The sequence below is a fragment of the Centroberyx affinis genome, unplaced genomic scaffold, assembly GCF_046629955.1.
Source record: "Centroberyx affinis isolate AG114_WGS23_722 - 3 ecotype Tasmania unplaced genomic scaffold, CSIRO-AGI_Caff_v1 ptg000467l_1, whole genome shotgun sequence".
In the NCBI taxonomy this organism is placed as follows: domain Eukaryota; kingdom Metazoa; phylum Chordata; class Actinopteri; order Beryciformes; family Berycidae; genus Centroberyx; species Centroberyx affinis.
In genome coordinates this window covers 6,476-30,171 of record NW_027279126.1, presented here as the reverse complement: position 1 = coordinate 30,171, position 23,696 = coordinate 6,476, and the positions used below count along the sequence as shown (strand labels likewise).

The following is a 23,696-nucleotide window of genomic DNA, read 5'->3' as shown; positions in this document are numbered from 1 at the left end:
CACAGATCACCACTTTGGTCCCACTCACTTTTGTCTCCGTAGCAGATGAAAGGCAGGGCCTTGCTGCATCGTTCATCCGCCCACCGGCCTGCGTTTCCCAGTTCAGAGGCAGTACAGTTCTGCTTCCCACCAAAGTTGTCAGGCTGTCCGTGCTTCCAGTACCGGTACGTGGACTCACTCTGATCCGACCATTCCCGGAGCCTGGAGACAGAGTTCAGAGAGTTCAGAGAGTTCAGAGAGTTCAGAGAGCGGTAACCCATGGTTACAAGGGATGCGCCTCTATGTTGGAAACAAAAAACTGGTCCAGTTTGGCTAAAGTGAGGGGTTTGATTCCTTCTGGGGCCACCTATGCTAAAGAAGCATCTGCCCATGGTACTATAAAGTCACGTTTGACAAAAACGTCCACCAAACAGCATGTGTTACATTCCAGACCTGTACAGGCCAATCCAGACACTCCTGTTGTTGGTTAAACGCTGTATTTCCTGGTTCTCATTCTGGTTCCTAACACTGGCCAGGTCTGTGTACTGCTGCCTACAGTACCGCTGAGCATCAGACCAGCTCCTCTCCTGCTGAACAAAAATGAAACGCTGAGCGGAACTGGTTCTCCCTGTGAAAGAAAGAAAGATGGGAAACATAAGGAGAAACATAGGAGGAAGGACTGTTTATCTCACTGTCCCAGAGCTTGAAAAATCTGAGTTAAAGCTGCAGTTGATATGTTTGAAGGAAAACAGGAAGACTAACGCACTTAGCCCTCCTCTCCCCTCCCTCCACTCCCCACCCAGCCAGTAGCAACCGGCGCGCAGCTGATAGACAACACAGATCGAAGCCCTCCTGCTCTGAAGTTTACCTCAGTTGGTCAGATGCCTGAACCACAACAATAACCAGCAATGATGCGATCAATATTGCAAAGAATCTGACATATTATCTTACTCATTTATGTTCATCGAACAAGGGGGAATTTAAACAAAGTGTCAACTCATAAAAGCTGCCTACTGCTTTAAGACTTGGGGAAAAGGTATTTGTGATGTTATGGACACAAATTTCACTATCTTGAAATAGTGGATGATAACGTTTGCAGATGACAATGCCACTATCCAATTTACACTCTGCATATTAAATTAATAAATTGTTGTTTTATCTATCTTCTAGATCCGTTTGGAAGAGTTTGATCATTCCATTGGATTATGTTGCTGACAATTTTGCACAGGCAGTCAGCAATCTGTAATGCATTGTCTCTCGACATAATTAGTCATAATCCACAACATTTCATTTTCATCTGTCTGCCTGTCTGTCACTGAATCAGAATAAACTCTGAACAGAGACCATTGTAGCAGACGAAGGAGCTCCTCAGGGAGCACTGCGAGTCGGCCCATATCCCTCCGCTCCACATCCTGACACAGTGCTGGTTCCCGTGGAAGTTGTCGGGCTGACCAAAGTCCCAGTTCCTGTAGCCGGCCTCTCCGTCTCCGTAGAAACGCTCGTCTGACAGAGACCACCTCCAGTTGGTGAGGTTGTCGTACAGCCCGATCCAGGCCCTCTTTGTGAAACCACCGGTGGAGCTCTGCACTGTGTTCACCAGCAGGTTCATTTCCTCTATGTTGTCTACGGTGGCCAGGTCGGTGTACGTCTCTCTGCAGTGCGTCTGTGCGTCCAGCCAAGGCAAGGCGTCACGGATAAAGTGGTACTGACGAGGAAGGCAGTGGGTTAGAGCGCACAGCCCTGTGGACGGTGAACACGAGAACACATGTACAGTGATAAGAGCGGAAGTAAAAAATGCATAATTTGTATGCATAGAAATGGCATTATTATCAGACTTTTTCTTTGGAAGCCCTGAGAGGCAAAAGAAAAAACACATCTCTTGGGGGTCCAATTGTTTAGGTTTTTTCTAATATTTTTTTTCTCCTGTGTTTTAAGAGGATCAACAGATGGAAAAGGGGATCCTTGTTCCACGTTATATCTTTTATACACAATGTGTATATATTTCTTTTCTCTTTTGTTATCTTGAGATAAAAGCAACTTTTCACAAAGTTTTTTCTGTCCATTTTCCTCATTGACTTCCAAAAAAGTTCCAAAATATATTTATAATAGATTTTGCGGATCAAGAAAATCTGCAGAAAGTCAAAGACTCTTAGTTGCCTCTTTTATCCAGAGAACATTACAAGCACTAGTACACCCATTTTCATTAAATGCATACATTTTTTATTGTGCTCCTGCTTTTTACCAGTAGGAATCACTCCCTAACTGTTTTGGCTCTACACTTCACCTAATAAATCTATGAAGGGCTGGAATATAATTTGAGATGTGTGTCTTGTGCAATTTCTATGTTCGTTTACATAGGTGTTCAAGTGCCTGCATCTAGATGATATCCATTGGATGAGATTTTACATTGTAGAGGTGATATACTGACCTGTGAGGAGCAGGAGGAAAGACAGTCTCCACTTCATGGCTGGACAGCTTCCTTCACACCTTTCTCAGTGGCTGTTTGCCTGTAATATTAACATCTACATTTTAGGCATTTACCAGACACTTTGAATAACTTGTGAGGGCAATAATAGAACAAGCTTAAATTAATTTAATTCCAAAATTAACAGCATTCAGTAATAAGGAGTATAAGGCTCAAGGAACCCAGACAATATAGAACAGCATTTTCCTACATTTAGACTTATGCTGTAATAGAGTACATCACCTCAGAGCATGTGCACCAATACATTAAATAATTTGAAGATCCAATAAGCCTACTTTATTGTCATATGAACCAAAGTAAGTTGCTGGGAACTGGTCTGTGCTCTCAGGATAAACAAAACGAACATAATTTCTCTACAGCACGGTGCCATCTGCAGATAGCTGCAGATATTGCAGTTTCATTGACAAAATCAAGTCCCAATGGTTGCATGTTTGAATGGAATGGATCCACAGGACTGAGAGCTAGAAATATAATTAGGATATTTCAACTTTTAGCAAAATAGAGCTTCACATCATGCAGGTTTTCAATATTTAAGGCCCCTTACCTGTAGTTGGAGTCTCTGCTTTTCTTGCCTATTCTCCTCTTGACCACGTCTCCCTCTTGCTGACACTGAAGTCCCCTATTTAACTGTGTTGTGAACACGCGGGCTACATTTTCAGGATGAGTAAATTAGCTAAAGTGGCCCAAACCCTCTCACTGAACCAGTTCCTCTAATCCCTCTCAACCAGTCTTCTCTGCTGTCTGTCTCTTTCCCTGTCTGTATGCCGTATGCCTCATGCCATGCACTCAAGTGTTATTTTCTGGGCAAAACAGGTTTTTCTTTTAAAGCAGTGACAGGCACACAATACAGGTCACCTCAGACCCCATTATTCTAGACACTGGACAGCCTGCCTCAGTTGGGCTAGCCAGACGATAAATGTAGCCTAGCTCTTTCAGCTGAGGTATTTGGTGTCAAAGGGGTCAAAAGCTGTCACATGCCTTTGTATACCAACTAAAAGAAAAATAATTCTTCCCTGAAGGTAAGGGGCCGGTTGCACAAAACACCTTAAGTTAAGATTTTCCTTAAAGTCTGAGTTAAGGTTTCCTTAAAATAAAATCAGTTGCACAAAACACCCTTAAGTCTTCTCCTTAAGGTTTCCTTAAAATGTTCACTTAAGTATTTAAGGTTTTCTCCTTATCTTGGTCTTATACTTAAGGAGTTCCTTAAAGTTAGTTAAACCGTTGCACAAAAGACCTTAGCAACCAAAGTAAGGAAAAAAAACTTAAGGTAGGCTACTGACTCTATCTTAACCGCAACATGGCCGAGTTTATGGCGATAAATGAAGAAGTTGTCGTATTTTTTTTAGACCTCTTGGATGGACCTCTTCTTGAATAAATTTTAGTTGCAATTTCGTCCCACATTTGTTGTTTTCTGTTTGCTGTTATTTGCGGATAAAATTTACTTTTTAGTATGTGCTTTCTTTTATTGTATTCCTCCAGAAGTATAATCTTTTCCTCCTCTGACTAATTTGGTGTTCTTGTCTTCTGCCATTTTTTTTACTATCTATAGGCCAACTTTGTGCAAGCAAACGGTCTCCATGGAAACCCCCCCCCCGCTATAACTTTGATTCTGGTGACCCTAGAAACAAATCCTTTTCACAGCACACATTTTGGGTTATTTTTGGTTGACAGAGTGAATCTCATGCAGGTGACCCTCACCTGACCTGAGATAAGAGGGGGATGCATTTCCCGGCAGGTAGAAATGCAGACCTGCCGAGGTAGTTAATACTATATAAGAGCAATTCTCCTCACAAACCGTTAAAATGTGAGAGTTTCCCCTTCGTTGGCTTGTAATAGTGTAATTCGACTGGGACAGCGGCTTCCGCGAGGTGCATGCCTTTCCCGGCAGGCATGCAGAATCCGGCATAACACCTGACTTGTTGACTGCGGAGGGATATGATTAAATGTGATAGAGCCTCAGAATGTGTTCAGTGGCCAATCAGAATTCAGCATTTAACAATGCCGTGTAATAATGTTCCATCTCCGGTCTACGATAATAAATTCATTGCGATCAAGGAAAAAACAGAAGCAATCAGGAAGAAATCAAACCACACAAAATAAACTACAGTTCCTTTTAATTTTATTACAAAAACAAAAACAGGGTTTTCAGAATTAACAGTACAACAATCTACTCGAAATGAACAGAAAAGGACAGAAAGAAGGAAAGGTGGGAGGGAGACGGTGTGTATTGGTTGGTGTGTGTGTGTGTGTGTGTCTGTGTGCATAAGTGTACAAATCCCGTTTAAAAAAAGAATCTGAAAACAGAATCAAAAAAATGTATATCTGACCCCCCCCCCCCCTCCAAAAAAATACAAAGATGTTTTATCATTCCACAATTAAACAAACATCGAAGAAAACGTGAGGTAAAGGGTGAAATGACGAGTAGACAAGGAGGCGGAGAGAACAGGGAAGTGGGGAATCTGAAGTTTTTCGAAGTTTCTGTCATATATAAAACGCTTGGCAGAAGATATGTCAAGTCTTTTTTTCTTTTTTTTAACTACCCATTAGTTAAGAAACTCATCTTTCAACAGAAAATAAACACAAAGTTTGCAATAAAAATCCATTTAAACACACATGCACACACACAGACACGACCCCTGATGGATGGAGGGTGAAAATAAAAAAGGAGGAGGAATGAAGAGGGAAAAAGAAACAGAAAAAGAGAAGTTTTGTGTCTTACTGTTTTGCTGGTATGTCGTTACCATGTCAACACTGACCAACACAAAAATAAGGGGGGTGTCTACTTCTATATACACAATGTGTATCTGCGCATGTGTGTGTGTATGTGTGAGGAACATGAGTGAAAAGAGCCAGGTTGGGGTAGAAGGGAAGGGTCGGATCAACTAGGTTTTGGCAGTATGTGTGTGTGTGTGCGTGCGTGTGTGTGTGTGTATGTGTGTGAGAGAGACAGAGAAAAAGAGAGAGAGAGAGATTCAGTGCCGCCGTTTCTTCTTGCTGGGCGTGGGGGCTGGTGGTCGGACCTTCCTCTTCCTGTTGGTGGTTTCTTCTGCGTCCTCGTAGTGACTCTCCCTGTCGGCTGGAGGGCGAGAGAGAGAGGAGCGGTGCAAATCAGAAGAATTGAAATGGGCAATAATGTAATGTAACGAACATACAGGAATTTGTCTTGCTGAAGAAGAGAAGAACCCCCCAGCAAATAACCACAGATGGCTCACAGGAATCCCAGAACTGAAGCCTTAAAGATGGTGAACCATAGCAGTCAGGTTTGCTACTACTGCTGAAACGATTCGTCCATCAATCGAGCAACAGAAAATTTATCAATTCTAATTTCGATAAACAATCGTATGTCATTTATGAAGTAAAAATACCAAACTTGTGCTGGTTACGCCAAGATTTGCTGCTTTTCTCCATTTCTTATCATAAAATTAATACTTTGGGTTTTTTGGCTGCCGGTCAGACTAAGTTAGAAATTTACTTAAATTTAATTTAAAGACATCATTTTGGGCTCTGGCAACTTGTGATGGGCTTTTGTCATTTTTGGCATTTCATAGACTAAATAATTAATAAAAAAAACCAAAAACAGATTCATTGATAATGAAAATAATCGTTAGCTGCAGCCCAAGTTACCACTTTCTTTAAACAGCCAACGGACTTGCACTTGTATAGTTAAGTGCACAACCTCTACTGTCTTTAACGAAAGCCCTGTCAACATGGGATGCATTCGCAAGGGAAAATGAAATTTGCTGAAATGAACGGTGCTCCGGATAAAACTGTTTGAGGTCATGATTTTACAATTTGTCACCGTCTGATTTAGCAAAGCAAAACCTGAAGTTTGTGCCAAAAATGCATTCAAAACTTTCCACTCTTGATTCCACTACTGCCTCAGCTTTCCATGACAAAATCTGCTGTCCAATGTTTTTCATGGCTTTTCTCATGTTTTAATTGTAGCAGAGCCAAAACGGCAACAAGAGGAAGATGGAAACATCACATTAAAATCAAATTACTTCTGAAATTAAATTATTAGAGTTTGTTTTGCATGTGATTAGTATTATCAGAGGCTCCTTTGTCTTCACCAAAATACGGTAGGTAATTTGCACTGGAATGTTTACTTTACAATTTACAGACATGGTAAGTTCGTACAGGAATAAAACCACAGATGAACTCAAGTATTACAAATCCCTTCACATCCAGACCAGATCCTGTGCGAATTGGGCTAATGAGTTGAGGTTGTACACAGCCTCAACTGACTTTGTAAATGCACACAACACTGCAACATACAGTTTTCGATAATTTGATTTGAATCCTACGGCAGTTCCAGATACAGACCTTTCCTGGCTTCTTCCTCCAGCTCGTCCCAGTCTTTGCCGCTCTCCTCCTCGCTGCCCAGCGACGCACTGTAGTCTAACAGAACAAAACACACAGGAGACATTAGGAACTGTGTGTGTGTGTGTGTGTGTGTGTGTGTGTGTGTGTGTGAGAGAGCGCGAGCAAGAGAGGAGGTATTTGTGACACATCTGATAAGATACCAATCTCTCATTGAAAATGGACCAGAGGGGTTAAAATTAATTAAATAAATATACTCATAAATGGATCGGAAGTTCATCAAACAAACTGTAGCCAATACTCCAAAATTCGCCTGTGTTGGCTCCGATTCAGATACTTAATATATCGGATCTTGTGTCCCTAACTCTAAGAAACACAAGCACCCCTAGGAGACATTAGGGACTGTGCTTTAATGCTGAGTTGGGTCATATCTTAATTGCAAATACTTTTTTCTGGTTTGATACCAGATGGGTTGAGTTTTGCCACACTAGACAAAACATTACGTCCCAAAATATTTAGACAGTCACAGGCAAGTATTTGCAAGTCAGTTAGTATACTTCTCTCTTGATTGAGAACCTGACACCATGCGAATTGTCCTTTAGTAAACCCAGACTCGTCTAGGACTCAACCAGCGCTAAACAAATGCCAAGAAATATTACTATTCGACCCTGGTCTGGTTGATATGAGTGTGTGTCACAGCGTCAAATAGTAAAAAAAAAAAAACTCTTCTGAGACGTACCAGAGTCCTCCGTCTCCGAGTCGTAGTCTTCGTCACTGTCTTCCTCTTCCTCCTCATCCTCTTCTGCAGAGGGGTTGAACGTCTCGTCCTCCATTTCTGACTCCGAGTCCTCCTCTGCACCCTCTCCCTGAGAGAGGATTACAGGAGGAGCAAGAGAGAGTGAGACAGATGTGATCACAAACACACAGCAAAAGAAAATGTGAGATATTTTCCTTTTCCAACCCAAATCTGTTTCTAAGGCACAGTAACAAGCACAATAACTTTGAGCTCAATTAGTTAAAGAAATTGACAAAAACAAAAATTCTACAGTCTTTCCACCACTGTAGAAACCTGCAGTGGCGTGCCCGCTGTGCTGTGCCTACCTCGCTCTCCGGGTCCAAGAAGGACCAGCCTCCCTGCTCGAAAAAGCCCTCTGGATCGTCAACAATGGTCTTCATGATCTTGGTCCAGTTCAGAGACTGGACTCCCTCTGTGTATTTGATGTCACAAGAACTGGAGGACAAAAAAGAAACCAGTATAGTACCCGAGTTCAGATTTGTAATGCATAGAAACAAGAGCAGCAACAAATTACTTTGACACACTTTGTTGACCAGATTGATTAATTAGGGCAATTAACTCATTTAAATCCAAATAACTAATGTAGCAACCAAGTTAATTAACCAATTTACTAGACATGCATTCCCTTAGCCATGCCGTCATGTCCGTCGGGCCTTACTTGAGCCACTCCTTGATGGGGTCGAGCGAGTTGACGGGCACGGCGTTGATCATGGTGACCTTCTTGTTGTAGTCCTTGTAGACGATGACCACGTCAAAGTTCTTCAGGTGGAACTGCACACGCTCAAAGTGGACCAGCTCCACCTCGTCCAGAGTCACCACAAATGGCGGCTAGGGAGGGGGAGAAAAGATGTTTAAAGAATAACAAAATGAATGATGAATGTTTTGGTAAAATGCTCTAACTGTATAGATTAAGTGTAACAATTGTTTCAGTGAGGAACAGAAATTGACAGACAGGATTCCTTCACATTTTTGCTGACCAACTTCCATGACTATTCCAAAACTATTACAAGGCATTTAGTGCAATTTCCATGAACATTATTTTCCAATGCCTATGTTGCATTGGCACTGCAATAACTTCTGGGCAGTTATGTAATCAGGAAATTCATAATTTTGTGTTAGTGCTCCTAAAAACTCTGACTAGATGTCCCAGCAGCTTGACATCACTTTTTTAGATGTGTAACATTTTCCCCATAACTTTCCAGGCCTTTTCAAACTTCTGGAGGTTTCCAAGTTGAATCCTGTACATAAATGTCAGGTATAATGACTGGTAAATACTCAGTAGGCACTGTGCTGCAACAGTTAATAGATGATGCAGTGGAGTCACTCACCCATTCAGTAACATTGACAAGGGAACTGGATGTGGGTTGTAGGAGGCAGGTACTCCTGTAGGGGGCGCCCTGGAACCTGGAAACAAGATGCACAGCCAAATCAAACCTTCAGGGAATGCTTTTCACCAGTGTGGGAAATTAATGGGAGCCATTTGTCTAAATTTGTCTACTCTACCAGCAACTTCACCAGGTAATTTATAAGCAATTTATATATATTTTCTATATCGAGAGGCCAGCAAATTTTGGAAACTACAAACCATCATGGCCAGTTAATTAATAAGATAATTAATAAAGTAATTTTCCCCCATCCTATTTTTCACATCTCTTCCTCAGCGTTAACACCACCATTCCTCTTCGGCCTATAAAGTTAACTTTGAACTGTTATCACCTCCTTCACCCTCACATGATAGCCTCCCTTTTCTCCATTCATCTCAGCTGAGGTCTGCACCTCCTATAGGAAGACTAAATCAACATCACATCATAAGCCGCTTCTGACTGAACAGCCTTAGCCACGTCAGCGCAGATCCCCATATACACTGAGGGGTTTGGTATAAACTGCTAACAATTCTGCAATCAAAACCATGAGTCTGTTTGATTTACAGTCAAACTATGTATGGTCATTAGAAAAACACTGAAAAAATACGAGGCCACGCACTGCACTGATCCCATGAACTAATTTATTTACCAACTTAATGTGACATTTCGAGCCATAATGCCTGTTAAGTCCATTAGTTCATGGTATCAGTGCAGTGTGTGGACTTTTTTCCAGTGTCTTTTTCATTAGTCCGGCACTTGTGTGAACTTGGATGTGTGCGCCTTCAGTTATTTTTAACTTAGAAATTGTTAAGTGTGAGAATCATTCCAGAAGTGCCGTTGATTCCAGCTCTGTATAAGCTCTTCTTTCCATCTTCTAATATAAGAAGGTGCCACCACAAATACACCTGTTCTTTCTCACTTCCCCCTCTTATCGCCAGCTGTATTCGTGTCTTTTAATGCGGCAGACTGTTTTATTAAAAAGCACTTTGTGAATGAAGCCGGTTCGACTCACCCCAGGTCTCTGAAGGGGACCTCGAACTCCAGCTCCTCTTTAGTCAGCGTCTCCACCTTCTCGATGAAGTTCTTGAAGGCGGACTTGAGCTTGTGCCTCATCTCCCGCTCCATCTGCTCGGCGTACAGGTCGTCGCGGTCGTGCATGTGTTGATGCTTGCCCAAGTCCGTGGTGATCTCCCCGACCTCCGTGTAGAACTGGACGTCCGTGTGCCGCTTCTTACCGAACATGATGGCGTTCTGGACCGGAGAGTAGGGGCCAAAAATTAAATATTCACCAGTTGAAAAACAAACAAAAAAACGCGACAAAAAAAAAAAATAGACCGCTGACATTCAAGTTAAACTGGTTCTGGAAGAATCTTTACGCTATTTCACATTAAAAGCCAAAACAATTAACATTTTTGAGGAAGGATTATCTTTATCATTCTTCATCCACTCATTTATCTTTTTGGACTACTAACTGATGAATTCAAGTAAAATGTTCTTTGTAAAAACGTTTCCAGGTACAAGCTCACCACCATTCATTCATTGTTTTTTCTTAATTGTCTCTTCCATTTTTATTCTGATGTCAATCTTACATAAAATGGTTTCTTTTGGGGTTTTTTATTTGATCCGTATCGTATTCAAATAAATGAATGTTCACAAAATGAATGAGCAAAAGGGAAAGTTAAATGAGATCCTGTGTGTTTGTAACATGTACTGTAGCAGGCTTTTTTGTTTTTATTTTTACGACAGATGGACTGCCAAACCAAACACGCACCTTGAGGTGGAAGTGCAGTACGATGATCATCTCCCCGTCGCACGGCTGGAAGATGGAGTGTTTGATGTTGTTGTAGAGAATGTCCACTTTGTCACCGCGGACCGACGTGAAGCGGAAACCTGGCCGGTGAGACAAGAGAGAGAGAGAGAGAGAGCTTTCAGTATTTGCGGTTAATAAAAATAGTACCAAGTTTCTGGAATCTCATCCCACCCTTAGCTCTTCGTTAAGTTGGATTTGTAAACTCAAAACTTCTCATTCCCTCTACCAGGCTGAAATCTCTTTTTACTTGAACTGGCTGATTAAAATAAAGCTTACAAATTCTCTTGCCCTATCCCTGCTTCATTTTAATCTCTCCTAACCCTTCCATGTTGGTTTCCAACTCCCCCAAATCTCTACAACCTTTTCCTTTCACAATACTCCTCCACTTGCTCTGTCTATCTCCTACCCATCCCTCCTTCCCCCCCAAACTCTACCAAGGGTTTCATATGCAAGCATGAAACCCTGTTAAATATCTCTACCAGTTTCACACAAAAGGGGCGGAGAAAGCAAAGGAAACGGAAGACCAATCAGAATGGCGCCCAGGAGCTTCTGTAGCCTGTTGGCAGGAATGCAAACCCTCCCTTGAACCAACTCCTGTAAACGGCTTCTGTAAAGGCTTTGCCTCTGTATGATGTTAGCAAAAAATTGAGCATGACAGTGCCTAAAACTGACATCTCCATTTTAATAGACTCAACTGGAATTTTCTTCTGCCCACTGGGAAGTTTAATATAGCGGCAAATATGAGTGTAGAAGTCTCGCAGTCAACCAGGAAGCACTGACTGTGAGAAAAAGGGGTATTTCCCAGACCCAAAGCGTGATTTGGGGAAAATGGTGGATCTGGCCTTGCGAGACTATCCTTCCCCTTGCTTCATTCATTAGTGGGGACTGTTCTGCAGCTGACCTCTGACCTCCCTGTGGAATGGGAGGCAAACTGAAAAGAGAAGCATCACATCAGCATTTCTCCTCCCTCACCATTGGTGTGTGCCTCCAACGAGCCCTGCATCCTCTTCTGGGCGATGTTGGGTCTGATGTAGAGGTCTTTGAGCTTGGGGTTGCTGCGGTTGAGGTTGATGACCAGCGAGTCTTGCTTGACGATGCCCTCCTTCTCCTTCTCCTCCGCCTCCCGCGTCTTGTAGCGCTTCTGTACCTCCTTGATGATGCGGAAGGCGTTCTGCAGGTTGGTGGAGGGCACCGACGGGTCGCCGGGGGCCTTCAGGTTCGACGCCCGGTACGTGCTGAAAGGGAGGGGGGGGGGGTTGACGGAGTTGTAAATCACGAGTGTGTGATCACGAGTCAGATAAGGAGATGGAACAGTTTACATGCTTCGGGGGTGATTGCAGGCTTCAACAAGTTAAAACTTGGACCATTTAATGCCAGTTAGAATCAAACAGTGGTTTTCAGTCATGTGCCATCATGACCCAAGAGTCTGCATTTTTTCATTCCAACCAAAACACCACAGCAGCTAATTTCACTCATTAGTTCCGTTCTCCCTGGTTGCAGCTGTGTTAATCAGTGAAATCACCTGCAGACTCTTAGGTCGCAATGGCACAGGATTGAAAACAGCTGGAAGAATAATAAAAAATAAAAAGTCCAAGTACACTTGCAAAGTTTTAAAAACCCCCACCTCTGAATCATTTTGAATGAATTTTTTCTACTATCCCGGTTGGGCCAGTAGGTCAGAGTTCTACTTGCCCCCAAAATATTTCCATTAGACCAGCAGGCAGAAATAAAAATGGCCAATTTTCTAACTTCTAAGTAATTTATTACTATAAAATGTATGACACCAGCAAAATTACTGAAAAATAAACAATATAATTGGTCGTGAAAAAAGTGAAATTTATGAGCTTTGACAACTCTAACACTCCACAGTATAAACTGTCCCTTATTGCACTACTACTGTATTCAAGGATAAGCCTCCATTCTCCATCAGTCTTGCCAATACATTAAATCTGATCTGATCTGATGTAGAGCTGTCACATTCACTCACATTTCTTTGACGAAGGTGGCGTCGGGGTTGGGGAAGATGTTTCCCTCGTGACGTCCCAGCGAGCTGCCGGGGACGTAGAAGTTGATCCTCAGGTAGGTGTAGTCTCCCTCTACAGACATACTGATGTTCTGCACAGGAGAAGAAAAAGAGGAAATGCAAAGAGAAACGTAGAAATAGAGAAAATGAAAGAAAAAAGAAAAAGAGGTTAATGAATATATTAAACTATAGGGACAAAAAAACCCTAGGATGTAAATATGTGCATGGGTTAGGTTAAGGTTGTAAATCGGCTATTATCAATAACTTCCACTGCACTGATGAAGAGAATTAACTAATTAACTACAAAAGAAAATTTGGGAGACACTGGAAAACAACTTTGTAAAAAGGCAGAAGTTAAAATTAAGCAGACAAGGAAACGTTTAAAAAAGTAGATTTTTATTGTTTTGGTAGTTGATGCCTTACTCGCTCTCATTGCATAATACAGTTAATCAGTTTGCTTTTATTTATGTGGTTTTGATGGTATTTTGCCTTTATACATTGTTGCATGCGGTTTGTCTGCAGTTTTTATGTTTTATATGCTGATTAATAGAGATTAATGCTGCTTTCTTAGCCAGGTCTTCCTCAGAAAAGACCTGGACACACAAATCAACAGATTAACTTCTAACTGGTGCTAAGTAACTGGGATCCAGTTAAGGCTGCGACTGCGAAAGGAACATCAGATAGGAGTGTACCTTGATGGTGGCGATGTGGAAAGGTGTGGCAATGCCAAAGACGGGCATGACGACGGTCTCGTACTTCTTGTCGATGAAGATCTTCATGTCCCTGATGTCTTTTTCTCTGGGCATCTGCGACATGTTCTTATAGGAAACGTTGGATTTTCTGGCCCTGGGGCGGAGGGAGGGAGAGATGGAGAGAAAGTAATTAACGATCAGATTCTTAATTACATGTGGGAAGACAAGGCTCTGTCGCTTACCGCACTCTTCATGTTTCATTTATTAAATGTTTGGGCACGTACTTTATCATTTACACATATAGAAATATTGATACCAACAGTATTTGCCAAGGATCCTGAGCGTTTGTTTTAACCTGCCTTACAGTATCAGAGGGGTGGAGTTTACCAAATCAGGATGATTCAGATAACCCTAGCCCAAAGTAAATTAACTTTCAAATACTTTAATGTGACCTTTTGTTTTGCTCTTGATGTACCGCACCAACAACAAAGCTGGGATACTACATCTAGGAACCATTATCAAATTTCTATGAACCCCAATTTCTCATTTCATAATTTCTACTCCCCTCTCCCTCCCTTTTACTCCTCCACCTGCCCCTTCTCTCCTCCACCACTCACTTCTGGATCTGCTGCTCTCCTTTCTGCTCCGTCAGACGGCGCTTGGCGTCTTCGTTCACCTGATTGGCCAGCTCCTTTTGATGAGCCCGCCTCTTTTCCTCCGCTGTCATCTCATTCTGAACAATAAAAAAAAAAACACGTGTTGGAATCGCAAGATTTTAAAAAGGTTGAAACACACTACATGGATACCCAATACACACATGTATTACACAGCTGTAGATGGACAGACAAACACACACATAACTCACACAAACAAACAGAAACTAATTATTTTTCCACCGGCTGGTTGATTCCAAGTCTTTCCAGCCATTTTCACAACTGTCCCAGTTTTGCCAACTAGATTTTGAGAGAGGAAACGATCTCCCAAACAATATTTACCTGTCAAAGTGGCTGGCAGAATAAACAAACACTGACAGCCACACTCTTAATTTATCAACATTTGGATTGATGGTCGATATTCCTTTACCACTCTGACAAAAGAGGTACATAAACACACACACACACACACACACACACACACACACTCTCTTACCCTGGTTCTGTCTGCCAGCAGAGCTGCACCACGCGCTCCCTTGCCCAGTAGCTCCTCAGCGTCATCTGCATCTTCCTCTTCATCCTCCTCATCATCATTCTGCAAAAACACCACACACACGATAAGTTTCAGTAATTTCATGTTAAGCCAGTTGAACCATGTTCATAAGCCGAAATGACCATGACGATTGAATTTTGAATACGGATCAAATTGATGATTTAAAAACTTTAAAAACATGTTAATCATAAATAAAATCGAAGACGCCACAATTAATTCAGATGCTTTTCCCCCTGTTGTGGGCCTCATGATGTGAAGATGACACGGTAGGTTAGACAAAATACTGTAAATATTGTAAAAAAGGACATAAATAAATCAACATGAAACCACTAAAGTGCGGCCATTAGGACATGAGTATTCTAGTTATTTGAAAGGTGAAAAGAACCCAGCAACCCAAAGACAACACACTTCGGTTATTTGAACAGTGATTAAAAAATAAAAATAAAAAAAATACATGCAATATGATGATAAAAACCAGAGAAAGAGGAGAGACAGACCAGTAAATTAACAGAAGCAGCAAACAAAAACGAGAAAAATTTAAATGCCAAGCAAAGACAGTTACCTTCAGGAATATTCCCACATTCTTGATCTTCTTCTTGACTGGTGTGAGTATCGTGGCAGCTTCCTCCTGTTACAAAAACACAGAAATTTCAGGTTTGTTATTAATATGTTTGGGTGTCTACACCGCACCATTTCCAGTAATGCATTGCCTCAAGACTTTTGAAGATCTGGGCGTTGTGGCTTTGACTATTGGACTCCGTACTACAGTTTTTCGCACTGTTGCACTCATTTAAAGAGACACTGGATAGGAGCCTGAAATGTAAAATTATATTCTGGACTTGTTTGGGGAAATTCAAGGACATAAAATTGGCATGTTTTCCCATTTTTTTATTCAATATCTTGTCAGTTCAGTTTTAAAATGTCTGATTTCACCAGGACTTCTTGACTTCTGCTCCCATATGAACAAAAATATACATCTCTGGGTTTTCCTCGGGATGTGAAGTGTTGATACCAGAGAGCTGAGGCGTATTGATGATTTAATAAAAAAAAAAAGAAATCAAATACTTTTAGGCCATCCACGAATTTTTTTCTCAAATTCTCAAACTTTCAAGGACTTTCAAGGCCCCTGGGAACCCTGATCACAACACAATGTCAGGGAAATCCTTTTTTTAACCACGCAAAAACATACTTCAACATACATTCATTCATTCATTCACACCTGGGAGCCTCGGCAGTAAAAGTGCATCTCACCTCATTGATCTGTACCGTGTCTCCGATGAACAGGGCGTATTTTTTCTGCTCCTCCTTCTTCCCCTCTTTGTTCACCAGGTCAGCAAAACCCAGACTGATACTCAACACCATGCCTGGTAGAGAGACACATACACTTTAACTCTGGTTATGATTATTGTTCATCTTTAAAGATTTATAGATTGTGATTCTGCAAAAGCAAATCTTGAAATTTCCCCAAGATATTCTTTCATAAAATTGAAATTATCTTCACAACATTTAGGCAAACTTCTACTTTTACACCAACAACCTAAATGTCAATTTTGGCATTTGAATGAGTTAAATTTGAATTCCCCTTTATCAGCATAATGCAAGTACAAACAGCATTGTAGAACACAATACTGAATGTTATTTGTAACGTAATGTCGCCAACAAGCCTATGCAACGTCAAATAAATGATTATGTTCTTACCTTTTTTCAATTTGTACTGGTTTTTACCGTTCAAAACCAAGGAGCCTTCTCTGAACTCAATTCCCATGGCAAAACTACAAAAAGGACAAAGCAAAATGAAGATATGAGACAAGAGAGTGTGGATGTGAATGTGTGTGTGAGTACAAAGAGTAGAGGGTGTGTGTGTGCATTTTACCCAAGGTTCTTGGTGAGTTTGGCTGCAAGGTCTGACTTCTCCTTCTTAACGTACTCCAGAACAGCGGTGTAGGCGTCACAGATCTTTACTCCTGTGAATGAGACAGAAACTGGTTACACACACACATATATAAATAGGTTCAAGATGGTTTAAGGGTATTTGGAGAAGTAATATGCAAAATCCTCGTTTTTATTCTGGTGACATCTTTGTTGCTAAGCGCTCATTGCTGTGGTGTTTCTGCACTGTTCTTGAGTTTCAAGTGTCGCTCTTTTCTTTGTCTGTTCAGCCATCGCTGCTCATGCCAACCACTCAGTTCTTCTTCTATTTATTCCAATCAAACTGGAGCCGCTACAAAAACAAAACGCATCACTTCCTGTCCACCAGAGGATTTTTCCCGGGAAAGAGCTACCAGACACCGGGTGTTTAGAATAGCAACTTCAAAGCTTTCATGAACTGAGTAGGTTCAATCACTGTTGTGTTATATCAATCGACAATAGAGTAGCAAAATTGATTTTTATTTATATAAAATGTCACTCATTATCACTTTAGAAAGACATAAAAATGCTGGCCTCTGCTGCAAAGCCTGGCTCCCCATTAATGCCAAGACTGAACAGAATTTTGCTAGATGTTTGGCCTTATTTGGACGCAAAATGTAAGCCTCTGACATCCCTCTTGACAGCTTTGGAACGGGTTTAAAAACATACAGCATCTTTTGATACGAGTAGCTGTACACACCACCCCCACACTCTCGTTTTTGCCATCCGAGCGTCAACAAAAGCCAACGCTCCCACTCCCAGCGACGCGCCTGAACCCACCGTGTTTGAGCTGTTTGAGCAGCTCCTCTTCCACCTGCAGCAGGAAGTTGTAGTTGTCCTGCATCTCCTGCGGGGGGTCGACCATCAGGGTGCGCACCAGGTTGGAGCAGTAGGACTTGTAGCGGATCCCCATGGCACACGTGATGGCACCGAAGTGCATGTGGTTCTTATCGCTGGTGTAGAGATGGGATATGGTCAGTTAAATTAATGATCAAAAGAAACTGAAATTTTCCTCTGGTTGTACCAATTTTTAGTAAAATATGACACCAGCATCGGGCAGCGGGAACACGTTGTGATTAGGGATCGATTTAGTCAGTTGCAGGTGTGGGGCGAATTCAGTCGATTCAAAATATAAACAGAAACTGCAAAACATTTGGTAACGACTGAACATTCAATCTCAGTTTTATCTTAGGAGAAAATCTCACGTCAAAAAGGTTTAACATTTGAATTCAAGTTTAAAATTCAAATGGTTAATTGACTGAACTGAAAGTAGGTTTCACTGCAGGTTTGTTGTATGAACACAAGGGCAAAAGCAACAATGTTAACTATATTTAAATAGCATTTTTTCTGTAAATAATCAACAGCTTTCACATTAACCAAAGGGGATCAAAACATCACACTCAACAAAGATGAGGACTACCTGACGACGCTGAACTTGAGGCTGTAGTTTCCCCCGCTCTGGATGATGGGGGGGTAACACATCTCCACCGTGGACGGGTCTGCACCACCCAGGTACTTCTTCTCCTCTATCGCCTTCTCCACCGACTCCGCCAGCTTACTGTGGCGCACTTTCTGTTAGGGGGGGGGAAGAAGGGACGGGAATATTAGGGAGAGGGATTTACACTTGAAGGGTTCAATTCAAACATGCACTATATCCATTTTGTTAAAAGAAAAAAAAAATGCTACCCCATATTCACTGCTCAATATTTCAAAAATGCTGATTATATCTAATATGTTGCCATTTGCAAGCACAGGTAATATCAATTATAATCCATTGTGTTTTACTTTCATGACAGCAATAATGCGGTGAGAGTAGGCAGTGCATTTTTAAAATGGCTGACATCTCATTTTGAAATTAAGCTCAATTTATTGCACCTGTTAATTGCTGGAAGCAAAGTGATGCAGGTTTAGATGTGACATAAGACACATTTTTCATAATTAACTATTTGATGCCGTCATTTATCATCCACACAACCTGGAGGATTGGTTCAGTCATTTCAGGTATGTGCACTGCCTCTCTGATTTCTTACTAAAACTCACAAAATCATGTCCCATCAATATTCAAACCCAGTTTTATACTTTGGCATGACTGACATCGCCAAGGACAATCCATGATGTGCGATGTAAATATCCAGTGTAGGGCTAGACTGATATATCGGTTTGCCGATACTGAGCCTTTATTAAATATCGGGCCAGTCAACGTCATCCACCTCCATAGCTACATAAAGTCAAAAAATGAAATGTAATGAAAATGATCTTTGTAGGTTCTATTTTTTGATGGGTTAGTAGTGTTTTCTGTCTGTGTTTTCTAAATTAATTCTTCATCCTTTTAAAAACGCAGTAATGTATGCCTGAGTTTCCCCTACCATTGAATAGGTGGGGGTCACCCTTTGAACGCAAAAAAAATAAAATTCTATTTTTTAAATTAGTCTGGGTTTCAGTGGAGAGTTTTAGTGTCCCACCATGGCCTAAATGCTGTTTCAGAGGCTTTTCCACCCTGACAAGAATACATTTCTGGGGGAAAAAAAAACACTGCAAAATTTAAGATATAGAATTGTGATGCAAAATATCGCCTACCAGCAGTTTCAACAACCTGTACTGGCTGAACCCTCATCCAGTGTTCCTCCTCCTCACCTCGTCTGCGTCCACGATCTCCATGACTCGCTCCTTGAAGAACTTGGAGTAGACCTCGCTGGTGACGGCCGCCGCCTTCTTCATCAGCGCCAGCTCCCCGTCCTCCTTCACCGCCATCGTGTAGGCGACCACCGCACTGATGTCCACCTGGAGGGGGGGTGGGGAGACGGGGCAGAAGGGAAGGGAGTGGGGAGGGATGGAAGAAGTAATGGAGGGACGGGGGAATAAAGCGTGATTCTCCAATTCTTCAACGTCCGACATTCTCCAGGTTTTATGAATGAATGCACAATCATCATCATCATCATGTGAATTAGGGCTGCGTTAGATTGATCGCCACATCAAATCGATTACCATAATAATCGTTAGTTGTAGCCCTAATGTCAACTGCGGGTTTAATTTACATTCTGAATTGCGTCTTACCTTCTCCAGCCCCTCGGCGGTGATGGTGTCGTTCCAGCTCTTCATGTACTCCCCGGGGAACTTGTCCTTGCTGAAGACTCCCACCGTTTTCCCTTCTTTGCTGCCTCTGATGGCCTCAATCATCTTGTCAAAGTTGGCCTTGTTGCTTTCGTTCTGAGAGACACGTGACAAGAGGCAGCAGCAGTGTGAGTGTCGGTTTCTTTCAAGAGTCCGATTCACTTTATTGGCCGTTTAAAACAAATGCACAGAAATCCATCTTGGCAGCATGTAGTAACACAGTACATACGTACATGGTGAAAGGACAAGTCCTTGCATATAGTGCAAGACACACAATAAACTGAATATATATAATTACTATGCAAAGCTAGCGCAAAGACAAATTCAGATTTCCAAGTTGCGGGAATAGCAGATTTAAAAACCTATTCCTACAGCCATTAGAATATTAAATAGTTAATAGTGCATGCACTTTATGCCTATAATCATAAATCAGAGATCTTATTGACCATTGACCACAATTAATACTGTATATACTAGGGCTACACAATTTATGTCTAAAATAATAATCCTGATTGTTTTACAAAATAGCATAATTACAATGACTCGTCTTGATGATTTGATAAATTAATTTGATGTCAATTGTTGCGGCAATTAAATGTTTCCAGATTGCCAAAAAGGCCAGTAATCTACAGTTACTAATTGTAGAAACTTAAAATTGTGATATAAGATTATACACAATTTATTTTGCAGCCCTAGTACAGTTTGTGTGGATTGTCATGGCATGTGGATGGTGTGTTTCAAATGTCTATGATGTGTCAACGTTCAGCATGGAGCGAGTTTATGCATGCACACCCAAAATAAGGATGAGGTGCTGGATACAAAAAGTGATGAAGACAAAGGAACAGAAGATGGATATCTGCACTCTGGATTGATGCTCCCATGGCGTTTGATTCAGCAACATTCACCCAGTCCGCCTGACGAAGACGAGCTGGGGTCACAATGTTGCTGAATGAACCACTGAGGGAGAAGCATCAAATCTTACTTACGTGACCGAAACACAGTTGAATAAATTCAAATGAACAGCTAGATTGAGGAAGTAGGTGTGGCTGATTGAAGTGTGTGCTTATTTGGCCTATCTCACATTTCTCTGTGTGCTTCAGTATCTTCACATCTCTTACCTTTTCTCTGGTGAGCAGGGTGATGGGCGGGACGCCGTTGGCATTCTCGTTGCCTTTGGTGATGGCCACCTGTTTGAGGAACTCCACCTTCTTCTTGCTGGCCAGGAAGATGATCTTGGTGTCGCAGAACACCATGATGGTGTCTGTCAACTCGTAGCCAAATAGCCAGGTCTGAGGACAATTCACAAGATACAACAGAAAAGATTATAGTAAATGTAATGAACTGATTTGAGAAACAAGACAGAAATATGAGCCTTTGATTCAGATCTGGGTGATCTCCTGCATCTGGGTGTATAGTTTAATATAGAAATCTAACACTAACTCATGGCCACAGAGTCAGGTTTATGAATCAGACAGACAGACAAAAAGGGAGAGACTTGCCTTTACACCCATCTACACAGTGCAAGTACATAAAGATCACATTCAAATCTTTGAAACACATCATCTATCAATCAGTTAAAGATTCTGGTCCGTTTCTACTGCGCGATTGCCGTTCCCTGCCTTCTTCCTGATCATATCATCCATTCCCTGAACATAAGGCCTGTGCTTGGCATCCTGAGTGATATAATCACACAGCTCCGGCTGCGATATGCTGTACCTGTAAGGCTGTGGATTTGGCATACACGATTTCCTCGTCCACTCCAACAGACACCACAATGGCATCCACTTTGCCGAACTCATCCTCTGCTTTCTGTGGAAACAAAGAATGGGGAAAGAAGAAATTTAGATTACGATTAACTCGCAATTGAATGCTATGCGTATATGGGCAAATTACAAGAACATAGTTATTTTTCTACTAAATCTATAGTGGTTTATTGGGGGGGGGGAAATGACAGATAAGGACTGCTAGTTTCAGTTTGTCACATTGCTGATCCTGAGGAAGGCAGGTGGCTAGTTGTGTGTTTTAAGTCAGTTCTCAGAGTTAGCCATCAGTGATGGGTGTATAAAACTCATCCTGTCACCAGCAACATCAGCACCTGATGCTGGATTAACCTGCAGCACATCAGGGCGTCTGCAAGTTTCATTAAGTTGGATTTGACACGTTTTAAATACCAGTAAGAATGAAATATAACACCAATTCCGCATGAAAGTGAAAACAACTGTAGACTTATTAGAACATAGCTCTGCGTGACTGGGCTGAATTATCAGAGGAAAAAAGCACCAAGAAACAACATTTTAAGACTTCTAAAACTGAAGTTAAGACTTACAAAGCTATATCCCTTTCAAAACCTGTTGTGGCCCCGAGTTTAGATCATGTAATTTGAACTATTTAAAGATTTTTCCAGCACCTGCAGACACTCTGCACATGTAGTAGGATGCTGGCGTTATTAGGAGGCTAGCCAGCTTGCTAGTTGCTACTAAGCAAGTAGAAAGTGGAAACAAACAGCCCGATAATAAGCGGGTTATACAGCATGCCCAGAAATCCAGATGTGTACCTGGCAAATTGTATTTCTATGGGTTTACTTACGACTTATTCGTTTGTAACAAAACTAGGAGACGTTGCTTTACTACACAATTAGCTACTTGGCTAGTAAGTTAGCTTTGTAGTAAACTAGCTAGCAGCTAGCTAACGCGGTGGATGAGATAAGGCTGCTTGGTCCTGTGTGCTAACATGAGGTAGCTGATTGACTACTGAATTTAGCGAGCTAGCTGGCTAGCTACAACGATAGCGGTGTTATGAAATGCAAAATGTATTCTTTAGAAACACCTTCAGTGTAAATGGCGTTTTCGTGCAAATGCTGAACAAAAAAACAGCCAGTCTGAGTGTGTGAACCGAGGCCTTCCGCTCATTGTCGGAGCTGGATACAGCCTGGAAACATCACCACTCATGCTGAAAACAAAGTCAACACGCACGTCAGAAAAAACGCGGCTAGCGGCCAGCATCCTCCAGCCACTTTCTGCACGTTTTTAGCAAAAAACAGCAGACGTCTTTCCTCGGTTACACGCTTTATATCGCCCCCTTTACCTTCCAGTTGCCGTATAATCGCTTGATCCGGCGGTAGTATGCTTCCTTGTCCAAGTTTACCGCCATAGCGAGTCCTCTGCACCTTCAAACTCCAGCTCCCGGCTTCACAGCAGGCCGGATGAGTGTCAACTACCGCTCTTGTTTCCACGCCTTGGCTCGAGACGCCGCTGCGAGATGCTGTTTCCCTTCGAATTTCACTATAAAGGCCTCTCTGCTCGCGCGGACATATAAAACATGTAAACAAACAAAGCACGCAATAAACCGACGCCTAAGTTAAAATTCGCACATTAATTAAAAGGTAATATAATATAATTTATCATGTATAAACAACACGCTTGTTTTTTTTCCCCCGCACGCTGCCACCCACAAACCAATCTGTTATAATTAATTCCTCCGTTTCTCCCCCTCCTTCCTTCCTTCCTTCCTTCCTTCCTTCTATGCTTTTCTCCCTCCCTCCCCCTTCGTGTCTTCACATATCAGCCCGCTCTGCTGCACCAGCATAGGGCCTATTTTCTAATTATATATATATATATTTATATAAAAAAAACAACAACATGCAATTATATGTATATAATATGCCTCCTGTCGGTTTTGGTTGTTGACATATTGTACAAAAAATAGAAGCAGAATAAGGATCTAAATACGTGGTTAAATAATTTCCGCCTTTCTTTAAAAAATTGTGATTAGTTGATTATGTTTGTGGCGCATGTAATGCATTTATGGCACTGCGTCGCGAAACAGCGCCTCCTGCCTCGTTGACCATGCTGCTTTTTCCCGCCACGGCGGATTTTCCCGCCATCGTCATCGGTTCGAAATTCTTCCCCCTGACGTCAGTCTCGCGATACAAAGTTCAAACGCCATTCCAGCCACACAGAACTGACACGCTTTCATGAAGGGAATATATATATATATATATAA

General features: G+C 41.7%; 1 protein-coding gene across 1 annotated transcript; it reads right to left on the bottom strand.

The window, feature by feature from the left end:
• Positions 1 to 4,566: 4,566 nt before the first annotated feature.
• Positions 4,567 to 23,126, bottom strand: LOC139642351 (FACT complex subunit SPT16-like). The gene is made up of 24 exons (XM_071517152.1): positions 22,779 to 23,126; positions 21,411 to 21,503; positions 20,813 to 20,983; positions 19,638 to 19,790; positions 19,218 to 19,364; positions 18,004 to 18,155; positions 17,364 to 17,536; positions 16,549 to 16,639; positions 16,374 to 16,447; positions 15,927 to 16,039; positions 15,238 to 15,303; positions 14,619 to 14,717; positions 14,087 to 14,202; positions 13,470 to 13,623; positions 12,742 to 12,869; positions 11,727 to 11,989; positions 10,716 to 10,834; positions 9,957 to 10,195; positions 8,909 to 8,984; positions 8,239 to 8,408; positions 7,886 to 8,015; positions 7,524 to 7,650; positions 6,788 to 6,862; positions 4,567 to 5,540 (listed from the first exon to the last, which is right to left on the bottom strand). The coding sequence occupies exons 1-24, from the start codon at positions 22,842 to 22,844 to the stop codon at positions 5,437 to 5,439; spliced, it is 3,099 nt and encodes a 1,032-aa protein (XP_071373253.1). The 5' UTR covers positions 22,845 to 23,126; the 3' UTR covers positions 4,567 to 5,436.
• Between the last annotated feature and the right edge of the window lie 570 nt (positions 23,127 to 23,696).